This window comes from Myodes glareolus, chromosome 9 (assembly GCF_982192425.1).
Source record: "Myodes glareolus chromosome 9, mMyoGla1.1, whole genome shotgun sequence".
Classification (NCBI taxonomy): Eukaryota; Metazoa; Chordata; class Mammalia; order Rodentia; family Cricetidae; genus Myodes; species Myodes glareolus.
In genome coordinates, this window is record NC_142034.1 from 4,143,440 (window position 1) to 4,164,345 (window position 20,906).

A 20,906-nucleotide genomic window follows, 5' to 3' on the forward strand; every position below is an offset into this window, starting at 1 on the left:
CTCTATATATCTCTGTGCGGATTTCCCACCTGACTTTATTCTGCATAGCCATTGATTGAAACATTTTATTTATTATCCAATAAAAGCAACACATATACAGAAGGACATCCCACATCAGGAATCCAGGGAGACTTCTGAAGTGGGCAGTGCCTCAGCAAGGGTTGAGGGGCAGGTGTGAAAGGGAATTCCTGGCCAAAGACTAGTGTGAGCCAGGAACAGAGACATCAGCCTGGGGCGGAGATGGAAAATTTGGATTTGCCTGTGAAGAATCCAGAGTTGGAAGTGTCTTGAGGCAGGAGACAGCTGAGAGGCTTGCTCAGCTCCTCAGTCAGTGCCAGAGTTCAGGAGCAACTTCAGTCAGGAGAGTTATGCACGCATTCAAGGGTGAGCTATGAATGCTATAATTATAGGTCGTGTACCAGGCTGGCTGTGGGTTAGGTACCTAGCGGAGGATGACCCTGAATTCCCAATCCTCCTGCCTCTTGGGCATTGGGATTAAGGAATCTGCTACTACCACACCCTGCTTAAATATGTGATTCTATTTGGCACCTAAGCAGTGTATTTGACTGTTTTCACTAATATTGATGCAGACGGTGAGGGACTTTTCTTTTGTAAAAGGTATTTATTTTTATTTCATGGGTATGGGTATTTTGCCTGTATGTATGCCTGTGTACCAGAAGGGGTCAGAAGAGGGCATCAGATGCCCTGGAACTGGAGTTACAGTTGCTAGCTGCGATGTGGTGGTGCTGGGAATTGAACCCAGGTCTTCTGCAAAAGTCACCTCTCCAGTCCCAGGCAAGGGCAACTGAATGGGAGGAATGTGTTTTGAGAAACATTTGAGTGGTAAAATGAACAAACTTGATAGGTTAGTTTTTGGAGACTAGTTTCTCACTACGTAGTTAAGTATGACCCTAAACGTCTGATCTACCTGGGATTAAAGGCATATACCCTCCCCCCAGTTTATGAGGTACAAGAGACCAAACCCAAGACTTCGTGCATGCTAGGCAAGCACTTACCAACTGACCTATACCACAACAGGCTGGAGAGTTATTATAGAGAGGGGAACCCAGGACATAGGCTAGCTGTAGGTATAGGGTTATAATTGTGTGGTCTCAACTAAAATAACCAGAATATATCTGTAATCAGAGATGCAGGTACCTGCAACTGGAGACTGTATTTTCATTTCCTGGCTACCCAGTCCTGAGTAATCACATAGAAACTTAAATTAATTACAAACTATTTGGCCCATTAGCTCAGGCTTATTATTAACTAGCTCTTACTAGTTAAATTAACCCATTTCTGTTATTCTATATTTTACCATGAGGCTCATGGCTTGTTACTTCACATCTTGCTTCTCCTGTGGCTGCTTGTGTTTCTCTCTCTTTCTATCTCTGCTTGGATTTCCTTCCTAACTATATTCTGCCCTGCCATAGGGCAAATAGCTTCTTTATTAACCAATGGTAATAAAACTTATTAACAGCATGCAGAGGGGAATCCCACATCAGGGACTGGTCATGTTCTCATCAAAGAACACCAGAGATGCCAACAGGGGAGCAGTGGCCAACCCAGAAACTATCAGTAGCAGGGAATTAGCACCACCACTTTGATTGGAAGAACAGGTGGGTGGTGTCAGAGTTGAAGAAGGAGACTCACAGGCAGATAGGCCCCTGCTAAATCCCAAAGGGGAGAGGAAGGACAAGAAAGATCCTGTCTTACCCACCTAAAGATGGTTGGAGGAGCCTGGCAAAGTCACCTATGACTGGAGTCTGCATGTTGCTCCACCAGTTTAAATGGACAACAGGGTAACAGAAGGGTCTCTTCAGAGGAGGTGGAGATGTGTCCATTTCTAGACATGAGAACTTTGAGGTGCTCAGGGGAGCATTCAAGGGCAGCTATCCAGCGGCTAGCAGGCACTGGCCCCAATTTCAAAGATGAGGTGGGGTGGGAAGGGGACAACTGCTTTCCAACCTCAGGCCATCAAGTCCGGTGTTTTTACCCCGTGAGCCATCTCACCAGCCCTGACTCTGGGATCTTGCATGCTCAGTGTACAGTATTTTTTTGTGGGCTGCTCTGGGTATTTAACTGTGGCCAGCTTGGTATTTGCTACTGAGTATAACTTCAGCAGTTGGTGTTTGTGTGTACGGGGTGAATGTGGAGGACAGAAGAAAAAAAAAAAAACCTCAGGAGTCATTCTTCAGAAATGTCACTTAAAAAAAAAAAGACAAGGTCTCCCACTGGCTTGAACCTGCCAAGTAGCTAAGCCAGCTGGCCAGTCCGCCACAGGGATCTACCTGTCTTTGCCATCAAACACTGGGGTTACTGTTGGGGTAGACAGGCCATCTGTTTTAACTTATTTTAATCCTGAATCAACAGTAAAGTAGCTCCCATTTGTATCCTTAGCTGTTTGTCCACACCATTCTTGAAGGTAGGACAAGAGCACAGAGAATGGAGGAAGTCCCTACGCACTCTCATTACAAGTGTACACTGCACAGATAGAATTGAGGACATGAAGGATTTACTAATGATTTGCCTGGGATACATTAAATCACACAAAGCAGAATTTAGCTAAGGGAGTGCTGCCTCCAAAATATCTAAAGGTAAGTAGTATGTTAACCGGGTCTATTGAGAAATAAGGTGCTGGAGAGATGGCTCAGTAGTTAAAGACCTCGGGCTGCTCTTCCAGAGGACCTGGGTTCAATTCCCAACACCGCATGGCTGTAACTTCAGTTCTAGATGAGCTGACACCCTCATACAGACATACATGCAGGCAAAATACCAATGCATATAAAATAAAAAATAATTAAAAAAATAAATAAGCAAATTTTACTGGGCAGTGGCAGTGTAGTCCTTTAATCCCAGCACTTGGGAGGCAGAGGCAGGAGGATTTCTGTGAGTTCGAGGCCAGCCTGGTTTACAGAGATCGTTCCAGAACAGCCAAGGTTACATAGAGAAACCTGTTTCTAACCTGCCCCCCCCCCACCAAAGAAAAAAGAAAGAAAGAAGCAGAACTTGCAATATTCACCAGGATTGACCATCCCCATCCCCAAAGAGCATGCCTTATGAGGAAGTTCAAGGAGTCTGTGCAGGGCCATAGCTACCACAGTCCTGGTCTGCCACTAAGTCCCCTGTGCTCTCATCAGGAAAAGCATAACTCTGCCAGGTGGACAAGATGACTCTGGGTACCAAGTCTTCAAGGACAGCACTGAGGTACTTAAGAAATAATTCTGACAACATCTTGGCCGTGCAATCTCCCATCTGCCCAGGTGCTCAGACTGGAGTTTCCCATCTTTACTTAGTAAGTTCAAGATGTAATCGGGGTCTGAACCTGAAAGAGATTTAAGGGCGACGGTGTATGCAAGATGCAGCAGCCTAACATGTATGTAAGTTAGTAAACTTCTATCCGAGGCTGGCTTTCCCCTGGGCAGTAGCCGTATCTGGTTGCATGTAAAGACCTTTTCCTTTATGGGTCTCAAAGTGCTCAGCGTGACTTCTCATGTCATATCTGTAACTCCCCTGTGCCAGGCCTTTTTTTTTTTTTTTTTTTTGTGGGTTCTGGGGATTGAATTCACTACCTGTCAACTGAGCTGTCAACTCTGCCTTTAGGTCAGTGGTCCTCAACCTGTGGGTCATGTTGGGGGGTCGAGTGACCCTTTCACAGTGGTTGTGTATTAGGTATCCTGCATATCAGATATTTACAACAGTAGCAAAATTACTGTTATGAAGTAGCAATAAAAATAATTTTACGGTCGAGGGTCACCACCATGAGGAACTGGGTTGCAGCACTAGGAAGATTGAGAACCACTTTTCTACATGTCATTCGCTCCCCCCGCCGCCCTGGCCACACACACACAGATGGGAAATCAAGCATTGAGTTAAGAGAAATATCTGAAGTAACATGCTAATTAGGGCAAAGTCAGGATAAAAACCTAGATCTCGTGCCAGGTGCCAGCTCCCACACAGGAAGCACGGGGAAGCAGCAATGTTACACCCAGGACTAGCATCAGGCTTGGGACAGGCAAAAGTAGCAACTTAATGTATCCAGCCTAGAACAGTGGGTTTAGAGTCACCTCAGTCAGGGAACAAAGAGTGGTCAGAGGACAAAAGAAATCAGTCTAAAGGAAGGGAGGATTCTGGAGCTGGAGAGATTGCTCAACAGTTAATAGCCCATACTTTTCTTACAGAGTGCCAGAGTTTGGTTCCCAGCCCTCACATTAGGCAGCTCACAACGTAAGAGCTGCCTGTAATTCCAGTGCTAAGAGGGGATGGGACCTCTGACCTCCATGGGCAACTACATTCACATAGAAATAGATATAATTTAAAACAATAAAAATAAACCTTTAAAATTTTAAGAAACCAGTGGTGACAAACACCTTTAATCCCAGCACTTAGGAGGCAGAGGCAGACGGATCTCACCCTGGGGTACAGTGTTTCAGGCCAGTCAGGGTGGTTACACAGAGAAACACTGTCTCGAAAAAAAAAAAATTAAAAGAACTTTTTTTCTTTACCTTAGAGGTCAAAAGATCCTGCGGAGGTTGTGAACCCCTGTGTGGGCGCTGGGAAGTCCTGGACAAGAACAAGCCCTCTTAACCTCTGAGCCATCTCTCTAGCTCTAAAGGGGGCATTTTTATAGCTAGGCATAGGCATAGGCTAACAAAACTTCTTTGTTTGTTTTTTGAGACAGGTATTTTTGGACCCTGTCCTGGAACTCACTCTGTAAACTAGGCTGGCCTTGAACTCACAGCCTCCCGAGTGCTGGTATTAAAGGCGTGCGCCACCACCGCCTGGCAAGATTTTTTTTTTTTTCATAGTGACAAGGTTCTCCTATGTGGTCCAGGATAACACATTCTCCATGAGCCTCCAATCTCGGCCACTTAAAAACGGATGGACTAATTCTGCTTTATTTATTTATCTATAGGCAGATATTCATCCTGTATCCCCCTGGGCGACCTATAAGTCCTCATCACACCTCCCGCCTCCACGCCTCGGAACTGCAGATAACTGCATTTTCGTGCCACCATTCCTGGTTCTTGCAGTACGGATGGAAACCCGCGGCCTCATCCCAAGCCCCTTGCTAGCTTTTTCACAACGACACCAGCAGCCCAGAAATCAAGCAATGGTGAAATCGCCAAAGACTCGGTCCCTGGATGGGCTCTCTCTACCGCGAGGGCAGCGACAGCGCCACTTCGCAGAGCCCGCAGCCCTCAGCGGACCCGGCATCCAGCTTCCGCCCTTACCCGGGTCCAGCCCACTGGGCCTGAGCACTCGCGGTGTCAGGCACGCAACCGGAAGTGACGCCACCGCATTTACTCCGCGGGAACCACGCCAGGCCGCGGCAGAGCCTCTAGGCTGCCGGGCGCTTCCGGAACTTTGAGCTGTACGCGCTTGCGTCATCGCGTAGACTGGCCGGGCTGCAGTACGGAGGGGTGACGTGTGAGTCGTGACGAGCCGAGGTGGGCGGGTCCAGGGAAGAGCGTTCGGTGTTAGTCCCGCCTCTTAAAGGTAGCCGGACCTCTCCTCGCGGCCTCAGCGCGCGCCCAGCGGTGCGGCTCCTTTAAAGGTCGTGGTGACACGTGTGTGAGGCTCCGGAGGCCCGGATGGTGCGCGTGCGGCAGGGCCCGGAGCGGACGCTCTCGCTGCGCCGGCCTTCCGCGGGCCCCTGAGAGGCCTGTGAGGTGGAGGTCGAGCCCGGCGGAGCGCAGGTTCGTCCGCGCGGCCTGGGACGAGGGCGGGCGGGAGGTGTGCGCCGTACCCGCGGGGCTTGGGGACTCCGGCGAAGGCTGACAGGTGCGTGGCCGGCGACGGTGCCCGGGACCGCGGGGAGGAGGACGGGTGATGCGAGCGGCGTAGGGAACACTGAGGAGGGATGGCGCGTGAGGAGCGTGGAGGAAGGAGGGATGCCGGAGACCGAGGACGGGACCGGTGATGGCGAGGGGCGCCTGCGATCCCCGGCGTGGCCAGGGAATTGCATCAGTCACTCTGCATCCCAGGGTTCTTCCGGAACTTGGGGTCGCAGGGTTCTGGGTGACTCCGGGGTTGCGCTCTCGGTGCGGGTGATTCCTCAGAAGCTTCCCGGGACTGCAGACCTCAGGGTGGCCAGGCAGAGCCGTAGCCGAGCTTATAGCCTAGGGCGGTGACAGATCTGTAGCGCGGATCCGTACCGAATTGTTATAATAGCAGGACAGCGTTTGAACCCAAATGCTCCTTGCTGCTTGTGAGTGTGTGTGCGCGCGCGCCTGCCTGCGTCCGTGGCGCATCCCTCAGGGATGGAGATGGAGGAATAGAATCCTAGAACAGCATCTGCATAGTCTGGCTTAGCGGTGAATGCTCAAGAGACGTGTAGTTCACCTGTGCCTGGTTCGGCATGCTCTGCCGCGAGGAACCAGGGCGGCCCCAGCCCTGTCTCTCTTCTTCCCCCTGCGTGTAATTGACACCGTAAGCCTTAAGCGAGGTTTTCTTGGAAAACGTTTTAAAGAGAAGAGGGAAAGGTTCTGTTTAAATGGTGTCTGTCTGAATGGAAGGGCCAGGCTTGAGCTCAGAACTGGGTATGCATATTGAGGGCACAGCGTAGCCTAGCCCTTAAGAGATCTGGGTAGGTGAGCGCATCCCTCAGCCTCAGCCACACTTGCTGCGCTTGCCTGGTGGAGGGCTTGGGGGGGGGGGGCGGGGGGGGATCACAAGAGCATTCTTCTTGGTTCCTACATCACGCGGCTTTCTGCCATAACTTCACATATTATCCTGACCGAGTGAACCAGAAGGTGCTTCTGACAAATGACTTTTTTAACGTTCTCATTTGGTCATCTTTGGACCATGGTAGGCCAGGACAAAGGTCTCACTTCCCCATGGGAAGGTCGGATTTTGGAAGCGATGTCGACGGAACTTTTAGAAGTCAGACTGCCCTCCTTCTGCAGCTTGAGGACGTTCTATGGGGGGGGGGGATTGGCTAGATGGAAGGGACATTCTGAGGCATGCTGCATGAGAACCTGGGCATGGGGAGAGGAACCAAGACTGAGCAGTCATTAAGTCCATCAGTGGTGCATTGTGCTGACTGTGCTGTCCTTTGGATTTGCGTGTGTTTGAATAGATGGAAAATGCCTTTATATGATCAAGTTGACTGTATGTGGAAATGGAAGAAAAGGTTTATAGTTAAAGTAAAATTTCATGACTATTTTCCTAAAAAGAAAATAACTGGCTAATGAAATCAAAAAAGTTTGAGATTTGCATCCATTATTCTTATTGTCTCATCATCTGTGGACATGATCTTCCGACTGGAGTTGCCCCGTGGGTTTGAGAAGTGTGACGATGGTGATATAGAGCAGAGGACAGGGCCATCAGGTTGTGGATTTAGTGGTGTGTTAGTACAGTTGTCCTCTGGACTCTGAATTCAGAGCTTCTTCTGTATTGGTCCATAGCCCAGGCTAGCCTTAAATGTCTGATTCTCTTGCCTCTGTTTCTTGAATATTGGGATTATGGGCATGCATCTCTGTGCCTGGCTTCCTTTAACCTTAGGGATGCTGCTTACCTGGTAGAAGGTCATACATAGTTCACACAAGAAAGCGATTTACGGGGCGCGCGGGAGAAGCCAGTCGCAGGTGACAGTCTCGCTGCTCATCCTCCAGGTGCTGGCACCTGTTCTGAACTCCACACTTGGCAGTGTTGGTGACTGAGCAGACTGAAGTCCAGGAAAGCTCCTGCTGGGTCAGCTCTGTCCGTCCCTGAGTACCTGATTCCCTACTGCAGAGAAAAGCAGCAGCCGGCACAGACACCCCAGGTAAGCCCTGGATGCTGGCAGTGGCTGTCCTGTGGGTAAAGGTCTTTGTGAGTCCCCCACCACAGAAGGCTTTAGGATGCTTGTCAGAGGACTGGTGCTTGCTTTGTTTTTGTTTTTATTTGTTTTGGGGTCTACCCGTGTAGCTGACTCCTGGATAGTCAGGGTAGTGGGTCTCATTTGTCAGATGTGAATGAGCAGTTTCAGGGCTGTATGTTTGTAAGTGTGGCTCTCGCAGCTAATGGTGGTTGGGTGTGTTGAGTTAGGAGGCGGGCAGCATGGAGTACGGGTGACAGTCTGGTGATGGAGGGGCTCATCTTTGTTGCAGTGTCTCTGCTGTTGTCCTGGCTGACTGTGCCTCTGTTAGAAGCTGCTGTGCAGCAGGCTTCCTGACTAATCCTTGTAGCCACCTCCCCAGTTAACCATCTGAGCCTGGGCCTGTGTGGAGATAGAGAACACACAGGTCTGCCCTTGTGGAGCCTGGGTCTCTGTTGCCCACTTAGCTTTACTTCTCAAGCTCTTCACTCGGCGACAGATAGATTGTGTGTGTGTGTGTGTGTGTGTGTGTGTGTGTGTGTGTGTGTGTCTGTCTGTCTGTCTGTCGGTCTGTCTCATCTGGTTGAGACATGGTCATAGTCTGTAGCCCATGCTGGGCTAGAAGTCACAGTAGTCCTCCTGCCTCAACCTCCCAAATGCTGGGAGTAAGGCAGCACTGAGCAGCATGCCCAACTGAGAGAGAAAATCTGTATGTACGCTGCACCATGGAAATAGAATGGCTAAAAAATGCAAGGTCAAAGTTCACAGCAGCTATCTGAGAAAAATAAGGAAGGTAAAATTGATTTTTGCAATATTTTTTATTTGAATCAGGCTATGTAAGATATTGACATTTCAACATGTGCCAGGTGAGAGATGAAGATGCCTTGTGTCGTTTTCTTAAAGTAAGCCATGGAAACCTGATGGTCACTCCCATAGCTCTCGGCCTGGACCAGGCTGTCCACATGCTCGGTATCGAATGTGGCCCCTGGCCTCTGTAGAAAAGCACAGAGAGGCCTGTGCAGACATGCCTGGCCATCTGTCTTATGCTGACTCTCGTGTGAGTGTGCACACATGCTTGGTTTTTGTTTTGAGAGGGTCTTTCTGGGGCTGGAGGAGATGTCTCTGGTTAGGAGCTTTAGCTGTTCTTCTAGAGAGAACCTGGGTTCAATTCCCAGCACCGACATGGCAGTTCATGACTATAACTCCAGTTCCAGGGGATCTGTTGTACCAGGCAGGCAAGATACCCATATATGTAAAATACAATAAATCTTGAGAGAGACAGACAGACACACTCTCACTATGTAATCCTGGCTGGCCTGGAACTCTGTGTAAAGCAGACTGATCTCCAATTCACTGAGATCCACAAGGATTTGCCTTCTAAGTTCTGGGATTAAAGGTTTGTGGACTACTCCCAGCCAATATTTCTTTTTAATAGTTACTCTTAATTATACATAGTTGTGTTGGTGTACGTGTGAATGCAGGTGCTTGTGAATTCTAGAAAAGGGTATTGGACGCCCTGGGTCCGGCTATACGTGGTTGTGAGCTGCTTGACATGAGTGCTAGGAACTGCACTTGGGTCCTCTTCAAGAGCAGTGCATGCACTAAGTCGTCTCCACAACCCCCCCTCCAATTCGTTTTTCACATTTGCTGCCTGAAACCAGAGCGTGTGAGAATATGCTGTCCACTGTTTTTTAAATAGTTTCAGGAAATAATGCCAGTGGTCACATGCAGCGCTACTTGCTCTGCCTTTAGCTGCCCCTGTGCCTTTTGGGTAGCTGTCCTGATGGCTGCTGAGTAGAATGAGCAGGCAGAAGTTGTGTACTTGCTCTGGGATACAGCTGTTTATGGGTCTGGGGTTCTTCCCATCCCCACAGGAATGCACCATGCCAATAGTCGATAAGCTGAAGGAGGCTCTTAAGCCTGGCCGCAAGGACTCAGCAGAGGATGGGGACCTGGGCAAGCTGCTGGCCGCCTCTGCCAAGAAGGTCCTTTTGCAGAGGATTGAGTTTGAACCTGCCAGCAAGAGCTTCTCCTACCAGCTAGAGTCCTTGAAGAGCAAGTATGTGCTGCTGAACTCCAGGGCCGAGGGAGCAAGTCGCCACAAGAGTGGAGATGAGCTACAGGCCAGGAAACCAGGTACTGGGGGCTGTGTTTTGACCCAAGTGAGTAGCCCTGAGTTGGCAGCTGGAGTAGCTTTGGGCTTCCAGGAGTCAGTGGTCTATCATAATAGCTGTCATGATACAGGGTGACCGGGAAGGATATCTGTGTACTTGAATATTCCTTGAATGTGACCTCCTTCTTTAATGAGGTCAGAAAGCAAGTCCAAGGGGCTAAGGAAATGGCTCAGCCAATGAAAGCATTAGCTGTGTGAATCTGCAACTCAAATTCACAGAAATGGCTGGATTTGAGTCTCTAGTATGCCTGTCACCCCAGCACACCTGCAGGGAGAGGGAGGAGGAGACCGAGGATCAGCAGGAAGCTCATGGATAGCTGGCTTGGAGTGTGCGCAAGGGGGAGAAACAGTTGGAGACACTCTGCCTCAGTGTGGGGGGAGGTGGAGAATCAAATTCTAAAAGTTGTCCTCTGATCCCGACACACATGCCATCTTACTCTCATGTAAACCTGCACACAGTTTCAGGGGGAGAGAACCTGGGGGATGAAAATACAGACGTAGGGTGGGTTCCTTGGCGCACAGTATGGCGCAGAGCTGGGACCCACTGCTTCTTCTCATCACAGGGGCCTTGAGCTCTGAACTGAGCATAGAAGGTCCCTGGGATGACTTGGTCTCATCTTTTTCTCTTCTAGGCACCGAGCGTGTGTCTGGAAGTGGAGGCGACGGAGTCCCTGCCCCACAGAAAGTGCTCTTCCCTGTGGAGAGACTGTCGCTAAGGTGGGAGCGCGTTTTCCGCGTCGGCGCAGGGCTACACAACCTGGGGAACACCTGCTTCTTGAACTCCACCATTCAGTGCTTAACCTACACGCCGCCTCTGGCCAACTACCTGCTCTCCAAAGAGCACGCACGAAGCTGTGAGTGGGGCTTACAGTGGGCTTTGGTGTGAGTCACCTGAACCAGGCAGTCCCCCACTTTAACACCAGCTAGATAGACCCCTGTGTGTGAGGGGCTGTCGTTCTGTCTGTCTGACAGTTAGAGTGAAACTAATGCGACCTGGTGGTTGACACAGTGAGGGGGATTTGGTCTGCAATAGTATGGGCCATATGTGGGTCTCACTCAGGCAGGGTCATGCTCTCTAGAGAGAAGGGTTTTTGAAAAATACCTCCTCACAGCGTCTGTTCAACTATCTTATGTGTGTGCTGAACCAATTTTGGGAACCAAACGTGCCCCAAAGTAGAAATTAAAATCGGGCGAAGAAGCTGGAGCGGTGAGATTCACCAGAGCTAGCTCATGTTACTCCTTTAGTAGCTCTTCTAGTGAACACTAGCTTCTGCTGAGGGGTTCTTAAACCTGGAGAAGCAAAACGCGTCCTGCCTTACTGATGAGCTGGGCTAAACTTGTTAGCTAAAACGAAAGCATCTTGGGCAGCTTGAAATCATCTGGAGAACTGGGGTTCCTCCTGATAGTACAGGCGTCCTGTAGAAAAGCCTCCCACAGATGCTCAGCATGCTGTGAGAGCCTCTGTCTATCTGTGCCCCAGTTCTGCCGCTAAACTTAGTTGGGTGTTTAGAATGTTCTATGGCTTTCTTCTGCACCCTGTCCCTGCTTTACAGAATAATACTGGCTTCCATACAGGATTGTAAGGATGAAATGAATTCTATCAAAGGCTTGGTCTTATATCACTTGGCACAGAGGGCGTGCTGTGGGTTTTTCTGTCTAGGTGGTCAGGTAGTCACTGTATTAGTGGAGTGAGAGAGGACGCTTGCCTGGAAAACTTGACGATGATAACAAGCCCTCTTAGAGTAGTAGAAGGGCCTTTCCAATCTGATAATGCACAGAAGGCAGCGGAACATTATTCCAGGTAGCGACCTTGTAAGTCTGTACTGTAACCTACAGTCAAGAGTGGTGGCTGCATCGCCGCTCTGTGAGACTGCTAGAAAAGGAAAGTGCTCTAAAAACAGCGTTCTAGTCAGACACAGCGCCTCACGCCTTTAGTCTCAGCTCTTGCTAGGCAGAGGCAAGGGTAACCTGGTCTACATAGTGAGTTCCAGGCCAGCCCGGGCTACATAGTAAAATTCTGTCTCAGTAAAGAAAAGAAAGAAAGGGGGCTGGAGAGATACAGCTTAGTGGTTAAGAGCACAGAGGACCTGGGTTCAAGTCTCAGCACCCACATGGCAGCTCACAACTGTCTGTAACTCCTAGGATCTGACACCTCACACAGACATACATGCAGGCAAAACACCAATACACATAAAATAAAAATAAGTAAATTATTTTTTAAAAAAATGGGAAAAAAAGTTTCTGCATAAGTCACTAAACCCACATATATGTATGTATTTTTTTGGAGAGAAAAACTTTTGTATCTAAAACCAATCCCAAGAACCCAACCTTAGCTGGAGCTGAATTATTCTCATATAAAGTGACTCAGTGGCTCTTGCAGAGGACCTGGGTTCAGTTCCCTGCACCTACATGGTGACTCACAACTATTTGTAACTCCAGTTATCTGACACCCTCTTCTGTCATCCAAAGGGAGCAGGCATACAGACGATACACAAACATACACACGGGCCAAATACTCATTACACATAAAATAAAAACAAATAAATCTAGTGTACATAAGTATATTTTATCTTCTGAACAAATCTTAGTAACATAATGACCAGTGGGCAGGAAAGTCACAGAAAACATACAAGGGGTGTGTGTGTTTGTGTGTTCACATGCGCAAGCAGATGCAGAGGAACAGAAGTACATTGAATGTTCATCACTTTCTACCTTGTTTTTTGAGGTAGGATTGCTCACTAAGCCAGGATCTCACTGGGCTAGGATGGGTTAGCAAACTCCCAGGATCAGTCTGCCTGTCTCAGTGCCTGCCTGCAAGGCTGGGATTTCAGGCCTAGGTGGCCATGCCCAGCATGAGTGTTGGAGCTTTGAAATCATGTCCTCTTGCTTTCAAAGGAAGCACTCTCCCTACTAAGCCTGTCCCCAGCCCATAGGTAATGCGACTTTAAAGAAAACAACATCCAGGCAGTGGTAGTGCATGTCTTTAATCCCAGCACTTGGGAGGCAGAGACAGGTGGATCTCTGTGTTCAAGGTTAGCCTGATCTACAGAGCGAGTTCCAGGATAGCCAGGGCTACACAGAGAACCCTATTTCACTCAGGGAGAGAGAGAGAGAGAACAAGAAGACAGTCATGGGTGGGAGGGTGGTGGCTAAAGTTAGGAGTCAGATCAGGCTGGATCCAGAGGCAGGTGGATGGGATAGGAGGAGTGGGGTCAACATGACGTTGAGCTGCACACTGAGTTCAAGAGCATTCTGTTACTTAAAGGAGTGAGTGTACGGGGTCAAGGTTTAATCTCCACTGCTGCCAGAGGATACTCACAGCTTGGAGAGGAAGGGCTAGGACTGCTGTCAGAGCGTTCAGACTGTCGTCTTGACCTCGCGGCCTTGGCAGTCAGATCCTCCTACCCAAGCCTTACATAAGTGCTTTTCTCTGTTCTTTTCTTGTCTGCTCTTTCCCTGTAGAGTCCTCCATTTTCTGCTCGCTCCACAGGGGTCTTTTGAGCCGTTTGTCAGCTTTGTGGGTTGATTCAGTTTAGGTGATATAACTGAGTCCTGGTTACCTGGCACGGGTGAGCTGTAGCGTGGAGTGCCACAGCTGTGGTCTGTATCCTCTGTGTGGGTCACCTGACCTGTGAGCAGCACCTACCCACCCAGGAGCAGCCAGTGCTGCTGGTGAGGGGACAGTACACTGGTCTCAGCTACTGAGAGTGGCACTAATTGGTTTGGGTTGGATTTTGTGTGACAAGATTGGCCTGAAGCATCATGTTCAGGGGTTGTCTCATAGAATTGAAGATGTACCTGCCAGGGCAGCAGGTAGCCAAGGTTCAGAGGTGTAAGTAACCTCAGTCCTCACAAAGCTGACAGCTTCTTTTGTTACAGGAATTTCTCTTCTAGGTGTATTCCTTAGTGCATAAGGAGAAAAATGGCAGGTCCATTCATTGCATTGGTGGTAGATGTGAAAAAGAGGAGTTTGTTGGAGTGGATAACATAAGTAGACCTGTCTGTCCATTCGTGGAATGTTCCAGCTGTAGAACCAAGGGGAAAAGCTGGGTGGGCAGCACGGATGTCAGAAAAGCATATTGCAGGTGTATGGCATAGCCAGCACGCCTCCGTGAGCCTGTTGACCTGTGGCTGTGATGGTACCATTCCGTTGTGTTACAGTGAGCTCGCAGATTGGGTCAGCTATGCCTGCTTCAAGGTCAAGGTACCTGTGGGGGAAGGATTGTGGGAAGTTGGACTATGATAATCGGCGGTTCACTTACAGCCCTCCAAGATAGTTGAAGCAGGGTGGGGTCATGTTCTTTCTACATCTCTTTTATTTGAAAAGTCAGCTTTAAGGCAGGAGTGTATCCTGTTCTAGTGCAGTGTTTAACGAGAAACTAGTCCGTTTATATAAGCAGGAGGCAGGCCATCAGGCATGCTAGTCAGTAAGCTTCCGTTGAACTTCTCTAGGCTATAATACGTAGCCTGTGTTGCTTTCACCCTGCACGTGAAGTGAGGATGTCACTATGGGTTGTCTGGAAATTACTCACCCTAAAGTTGCTTCTTACCCACTGTAGGTCACCAAGGAAGCTTCTGCATGCTGTGTGTCATGCAGAACCACATGGTCCAGGCCTTTGCCAACAGCGGCAATGCCATCAAGCCTGTTTCCTTCATCAGAGACCTGAAAAGTAAGAAAGGATTTTTGGTTGAGTATCTGTCTGCCAAGTACTAGCTCTATGGTTGGAGGAAGGAGGAGAAAAGCCATGGATGAAGTCTCAGGAATCCTTATATGTAGAAGGTCCCATATAATGGTGCAGACCCCAGCATGGTAGTTAGTATGGACACATGTGCTCAGTGTTTCACCGAAGGAGGGCTTTCTGCTGGGCACTACTTGGAAGAATAGTTAGGCTTTTAGCCAGGTGGGAGGGCTGTGTCCGAAATTAAGACACAGGTGAGCATGAAAGCTGGGAGGGGGCGAGGAGATGTGCTGACGACATCAGAGGCGCCAGCTGCTGTGCGCTGTAGAGACCCTGTCTTCTAGTCACATGGCACTCTGACATGATGCTGGTTCCTGGGAAAGTGACCTCCAGCAGTCAAGATCCTTTTGCATCTTTCTCTTCTTCCTCCAGAGATCGCCCGGCACTTCCGCTTCGGGAACCAAGAGGACGCACACGAATTCCTGCGGTACACCATCGATGCCATGCAGAAAGCCTGTTTGAACGGCTATGCTAAGTATGTGTCTCACTTCCCCACATGTGCTACTTGACTGAGTACACCTTCTTTATGTTGGGGGCAGCACAGCATCTTTGTGAACACAGCCAGCCTCCCTCTAGGCCATCCTCTGGGTGTTTGTGTTTTTGCCCAGGTCTCTGACTACCTGGTACTCTGAAGCCTGGGCCATTAAGCTCTGTTGTAGGGAACTGCTCTAAAAAAATTTTTGAAGCCAGGCGGTGGTGGTGCATGCCTTTAATCCCAGTACTTGGGATGCAGAGGCAGGCAGATCTCAGTGAGTTCGAATCCAGCCTGGTCTACAAAGCGAGCTCCAGGACAGACAGGACTGTTTCACAGAGACACCCTGTCTCAAAAAAAAAAAGCATGACCTGTAGCTGTGAACTTGGTCAGCCACTCTAAAACCTCATCTTTACTTTGAAATAGAGAAGGAAGTAGGGGCTCACACTTAGAGAAAGAAAGTAGGGAGATCACACTTAGAAATGAGGGAGCTCACACTTAGGGAAGGAAGCGGGTGGCTTCACACTTAGGGAAGGAAGGAGGGGCTTCATACTTGGGGAAGGAATGGGGGACTCACTTCCATGAAAATGCAAAAGCATGAAGGAAAACATAGCATGTGGAAAGCTATTATTCTTTCTGGGGGGCGGGGAGTGGGTTGAGACAGATTTTCTCTGTGCAGCTTTGGAGCCTGTCCTGGAACTCGCTCTGTAGGACAGTTGAAGGCTGTCCTTCATCTCAGAGATCCGCCTGGCTCTACCTCCTGAGTGCTAGGGTTAAAGCTCTGCACCACCACCACCCAGCTGAAAAGTTATAATTCTTAAAGATCTTATTCTGTTTGATACTAGACTGCTTTCTTTTGTTTTTAGTGTTTTAGTCAGGGTCTAACTGTGTCGCCTAAACTGACCTCATGCTCTTGATCCTGCTGCCTCATTTCCCAGAGCAGAAGTCCAGAAATGTAGCACCTCACTTCACTGTTTTCCACGTTTGAGAGTGTGGAGCGTGGCTGGTTACTCTGTGTAGTAGGTACTGTACTCCATGGCTGCCCTGTTGCTCATTCATAGAAGGTGGCCTTAGCCTAAGACCCGGCCTTGTAACCGCATCCTTCTGGAATATCTGTGGAAGGTGATCTGTCCTACAGAAGTGGCTCTCACCCTGTGACGTTCTGTTTGCTGTGGTCTCTCGTGCTGCAGTTCTGTGTTGCTGACTTTGTTTTGCAGGGTCTCTAGTTAGTTCTGTGACATTTACCACAGTCTGGTCTCTGGTGGTTTTCTGTCTGTAGGCCCAGGTCCGCTTTCACTTGGAGAGGTTCTCTCTGCAGTCTCCACTCAGAAAGGGCTCCTTTATTGTTTGTTTTCTTTCTTTCTTTCTTTTTTTAAATTTGATTTGGATTTTGGTTTTGGTTTTCATTTTTTGTAGACTAGGTTGCCCTTGAATTTAGAAATCTGCCTCTGTCTGCCTCCCAAGTGCTGGGATTGAAGGTGTGCACCACTACTGCCCAGTTCTTTTTTTTTCCTTTGAGATAGGGTGATGAGTAACCCTTGAACTCTTGATCCTTTTGCCTCTACCACTCAAGTGCTGGGATTATGATGTGCACCACCATGCCTTGGCACCTTATTTATTTTTATCATTTTTATGTGTGTGTCTGTAGATGTATGTCTCTGTGAGTGAGTATCGTGTGTAGGTTCCCATGGAGGCCGGAGGAGTATGTCAGATCCTCTGGAGTTACAGGCAGTTGTGAGCCACATGGCATGGGTGCTGGGAACTGAACCAGGGTCCTCTGCAAGAGCAGCCAATCTCTCTTAACCACTGAGCCTTTTCTCCAACCCCAAATGAGATCCATGTTCTATCTTGTTTTGTTTTTAGCATGTGTTTGTTCATTTGAAGTCTTCTCTTTAGGATGTTTCTTCTGTCTGAGTGTCTCAGGCTGTTTAGGTCACTTTAGACCCCATTGTCACTCTTCTCCTTTGGCCCAGAGACATTTTTCACTGACAAGAGTTGCCTGCAGAGCGCCTATGTATAGATTGAAACTGCCTATGATTCTTTACTCTAGAGACCATTTGTCTTTTGCCTGCACTGGGCAGTGTGAAGTGCACCTTCGTGCATTGATGATTTTTTTTGGAGTAGCGTATGTGTCCCTGCCCTCCAGTGTCAAGATGCCAGTCTGTCGCTTTGCCTTCTTGGAGTGGTTTTGGAGCCTGCTGCCTCCACATCCTTCAGTTCTCACAGCCCCTGCCCTGGGCCAGGGTGGAGCTGCATTTGACTCTCTTCTCCAGTCCCTGAGCCGTAGCTCTGTGCGCTCCAGCTGCTTCTGACTGAAGGGCTGTGGACCTGCTAATGTGGGCAGTTGATTATCCCTTCTTTTGATTAATGGTTGTAGTTCATATTTTTTTCATCGCCTATCATTGCATAAAAAAATAGTTCTCCAAATGTTTTGGTGATGAGTGTTTAAAAGTTCACAGGAAAGCCTTTCACATCATCCATTCAGAGGGCAGCGAGCTGTGCAGCAGGGGGTCTGGCCAGGTGATGTCGGCCACAGGAAATGGCCTTGGGAGATCGCCACACTTCGTGCCACTCAGTGGTAGTTTCTGAGGATGTAACCTCTGGCCAAGAATAGAACCTGGGGGAGTCAGCAAGCAGCTGAGAGCTGGCCACACTCTCCTTTTGTTGTCATCTTCTGGAGAATACTCCAGGCCTATCACTAGTGTGGGAGGGTGGTTGTGGCAGGTCAGTCAAGTAGAGTAACTGTGCCTGGCCAGGCAAGGAAGGTGCTAGTCAGTGTGGCTTAGTGCTGCCTAGGTGTCAGGGAAAAGAAAGGGTATGGTGGCCCTCCTCTGTTCAAGGCTCCTGCTGTCATGTCCCTTCATGTGACAGCTAGTCAAGAAATATTACTGAACCTGCAGCCTTAGCCTCCACAGCCCAGTGGAAGACATGGCAAGGGCCAATGCCATGGGTCCTAGGACTGGACCTGTCTCCCAGTCAAGGCTTGGGTCCTTCTACAGAGAGTGGAAAGCAAGGACACTATTGGATGAAGATGCTGGGGTGTTCTGTGGGGTGGTCAAGTGGTTGTGAAGGTTGAAGGTGCTGTTGTGGGGCGGGGGCCCAAGGAGACAGAGGTTTGATGAAGAGTTTAGGAACTCTGCTGGGGGCTGGAGTGGAGTAGGGTGTCATCTGTCAGCTGATCTGGTGCTGATGAGGGTGGGATGCTGTCTGTGAATAGCATGCCTTGCTGTACTGTGCTGTCCTTGTCATGGCTGCGACTTCCTTTTAGGTTGGATCGGCAGACACAAGCTACTACCCTGGTGCATCAGATCTTTGGAGGGTATCTCAGGTCCCGAGGTAAGCAGATGATCTGCACTTTGAGCCAGGAAGTCCTCAGCATCCCCAGACAGGTGGGGTGTGCCCCTAGCTGCAAGAGCGTGAGCACATGGTGGGGCTGGAGGTCCCAGGCCTTGTCGTTCTAACTGGCCACCCTTGCCCACTGTGGGACTGTCCCCTGAAGGTGTTGGAGAAGCAGCGTGTGACGTGATGATTGAGTTCTTTCATTGCTCTCAGTCCTTGGGGTGAGGCCTGTGTTCTGCTGCAGAGGGCTGTCCACTGGCCTGTGGGAGTAGCAAGGCCTGATAAAAGAACCTGGCATGATCTGTATCTGTGTCTCCAGTTAAGGTTAAGGGACAGTCTACTTTCGCGAGAGCTGAGTTGAGTGTTGTAGGCCTGTAGTTCTGGGTGTCTGGACCTGGGTGGTGCTCTGGTGGGTCCCAGCTGCCCACTGCCTCTGTGTTCTGTTGCAGTGAAGTGCTCTGTGTGCAAGAGTGTCTCAGACACATACGATCCCTACTTGGACATAGCCCTGGAAATTCGGGTATGCTTGGCAGTGATCTGTGTTCCTGGGGGTGACGAGGGTGAGCGGGAGGCCAGAAGGATCAACAGCAAGAAAGGTGTGGGTCAGAATAGATGGGGATAAGGGTGCTCAGCTCCCGTGTCCTCTGTTTGCTGCAGGGTGGTTGTCTATGCTGCACATAGCACAGAGAAGCCAACATTTGTGACCCAAAGTCCCTTCACTCCATTTTTCAGCTTTCTCTGGTCTCAGTACTGTTTTGTTTGGGGGGTAGGTCTAGCCTTTGCAAATGCAAATTCCTTCCTGCTGAAGAATAAAAAGTAAAACTTAGTTTTGTGCTCTGAGGCATCAATAGTGGCAGTGCCTCACACTAGGTCTTGAGGAGAGAACGCCTCTTTGCTGTCAGCCTATCCTTGCCTTTGCTGGGACCTTGAGTTTCTGAGCCACCCCAGCTGCAGTCACAGTGAAAGTGCCTGACTCATGTGAAAGATCTCACATGGCTGTCACCTGTCACCTCTAGAGAAGGGCACTGTCCACTCTTTGCTCATCTGCAGGGGGTGGGGATGAGTTAGCAAGGCCAATATTTATGCAAGTCAAGTTTTATCACTTGCTGCCTCGGCCTGAAAAGACCTTAAATCTGGGACTTCTCGAGTCAGGCTTTTTCTCTTGCTGCTCATTCTGTTCTGTTTTCGTCCTCCTCAGCAAGCTGCAAATATTGTGCGTGCTCTGGAACTTTTCGTGAAACCAGATGTGCTGAGTGGAGAGAACGCCTATATGTGTGCTAAGTAAGTGTCATCTGCTTATAAGAAAGTGACCGTCCAGAACACTATAAATAGTTGCCTGACCCTCCTCAGGGATGACTGCTGCTCACATTTCGTGAGTGGCCTTCATCTGGCTTATGGACGCGGCCCACCCCAGCCTGAGGCCCATAACCACTGCTCACCCAGCACCTGTCCTTGTGACAGAGGTTCCACATGTGTTAGCGTGCTGAAGAATGGTGCACTGCTTCCCCTGTCGTCTACCGTGGAAACTGCGTCACAGAGAGGCAAAGGGTCTGATCCGTAGCCCCCCTCAGAGGACGCAATGGAGAACCCTCCACCCTGCTGTCTTGATCTTAAATGAGACCTGTGTGCAGCTCCTGCTTTTAGGGGTTGGGTCATCCTTCTGTCTCAGCATGAGCAGTTGTCCTCGTGAGGCACACCCTGGGGAAGCTGGCACGGGGGTCATTTTAAAGCTGCAACCACCCAAAGTCCCTTCACTCCAGTTTTCAGGTCTCTCTGGTCACAGCACTCGTTTGTTGGGGGTAGGTTGGAATTTTGTTTTGTTTTTGACTTGGGCAGGATCTCACTATGTAGCCCGGACTGGCTTCACACAGATCCACCTGCCCCACCTCCTGAGTAGTGGGATTGAAGGCCAGGGGCACTACATTGGGCTTTATTTTGAGACCAGGTCTCACCATGCAGCTCTGGCTGTCCTGGAACTCAGCCTGGAATGACCAGGCTGGCTTCATTCACAGAGATCCACTTGTCTCTGCTTCCTGAGTACTGGGGATTAAAGTCATGAGCCACCATGTTCGGCTACATGGGCCTTTTAGGGTTTTTTGCTTTTATCCCTCTTTAAATTTGCTACCCCTGGCTTGGGATGAGATTGTCTTTCTTCTCAGTTTCCTGCCCGTTTCTCATCTGGCTGTACTGTGTGTGCTTCCCCATGTTTCACAAAGTCTCACTTAGGCTCCTGGTTGAGGGGTCTTCTTGCTTTAGGACTCGTGATCATCTATCTTAGAGTGTGTGGGTTTGGCTTCAGGTGCCTGTTGGCACAGGCCTTCCTGTTACTAAGGCAGCAGGACACCTGCCAAGCACACCAATAGCTTTTCCATTTACTCTTGT

At 49.4% G+C, this 20,906-nt stretch overlaps 1 protein-coding gene across 3 annotated transcripts in view; it reads left to right on the forward strand.

Moving 5' to 3' along the window:
• Window positions 1-5,549: 5,549 nt before the first annotated feature.
• Window positions 5,550-20,906, forward strand: part of Usp36 (ubiquitin specific peptidase 36) — a 31,462-nt gene continuing 16,105 nt past the window's right edge. Inside the window, exons 1-9 of one of the 3 annotated variants that reach the window (XM_085696119.2) lie at window positions 5,567-5,699; window positions 7,617-7,768; window positions 9,676-9,937; window positions 10,607-10,828; window positions 14,534-14,644; window positions 15,086-15,188; window positions 18,454-18,521; window positions 18,974-19,044; window positions 19,723-19,805. In XM_085696119.2, the coding sequence (XP_085552245.1) occupies window positions 9,685-9,937; window positions 10,607-10,828; window positions 14,534-14,644; window positions 15,086-15,188; window positions 18,454-18,521; window positions 18,974-19,044; window positions 19,723-19,805 (911 nt within the window). In that variant the 5' untranslated portion in view covers window positions 5,567-5,699; window positions 7,617-7,768; window positions 9,676-9,684. Of the gene's footprint in view, window positions 5,700-5,765; window positions 5,785-7,616; window positions 7,769-9,675; window positions 9,938-10,606; window positions 10,829-14,533; window positions 14,645-15,085; window positions 15,189-18,453; window positions 18,522-18,973; window positions 19,045-19,722; window positions 19,806-20,906 lie in introns of those variants that run through there. The other 2 variants (XM_048451855.3, XM_085696120.2) reach the window with 2 other exon arrangements.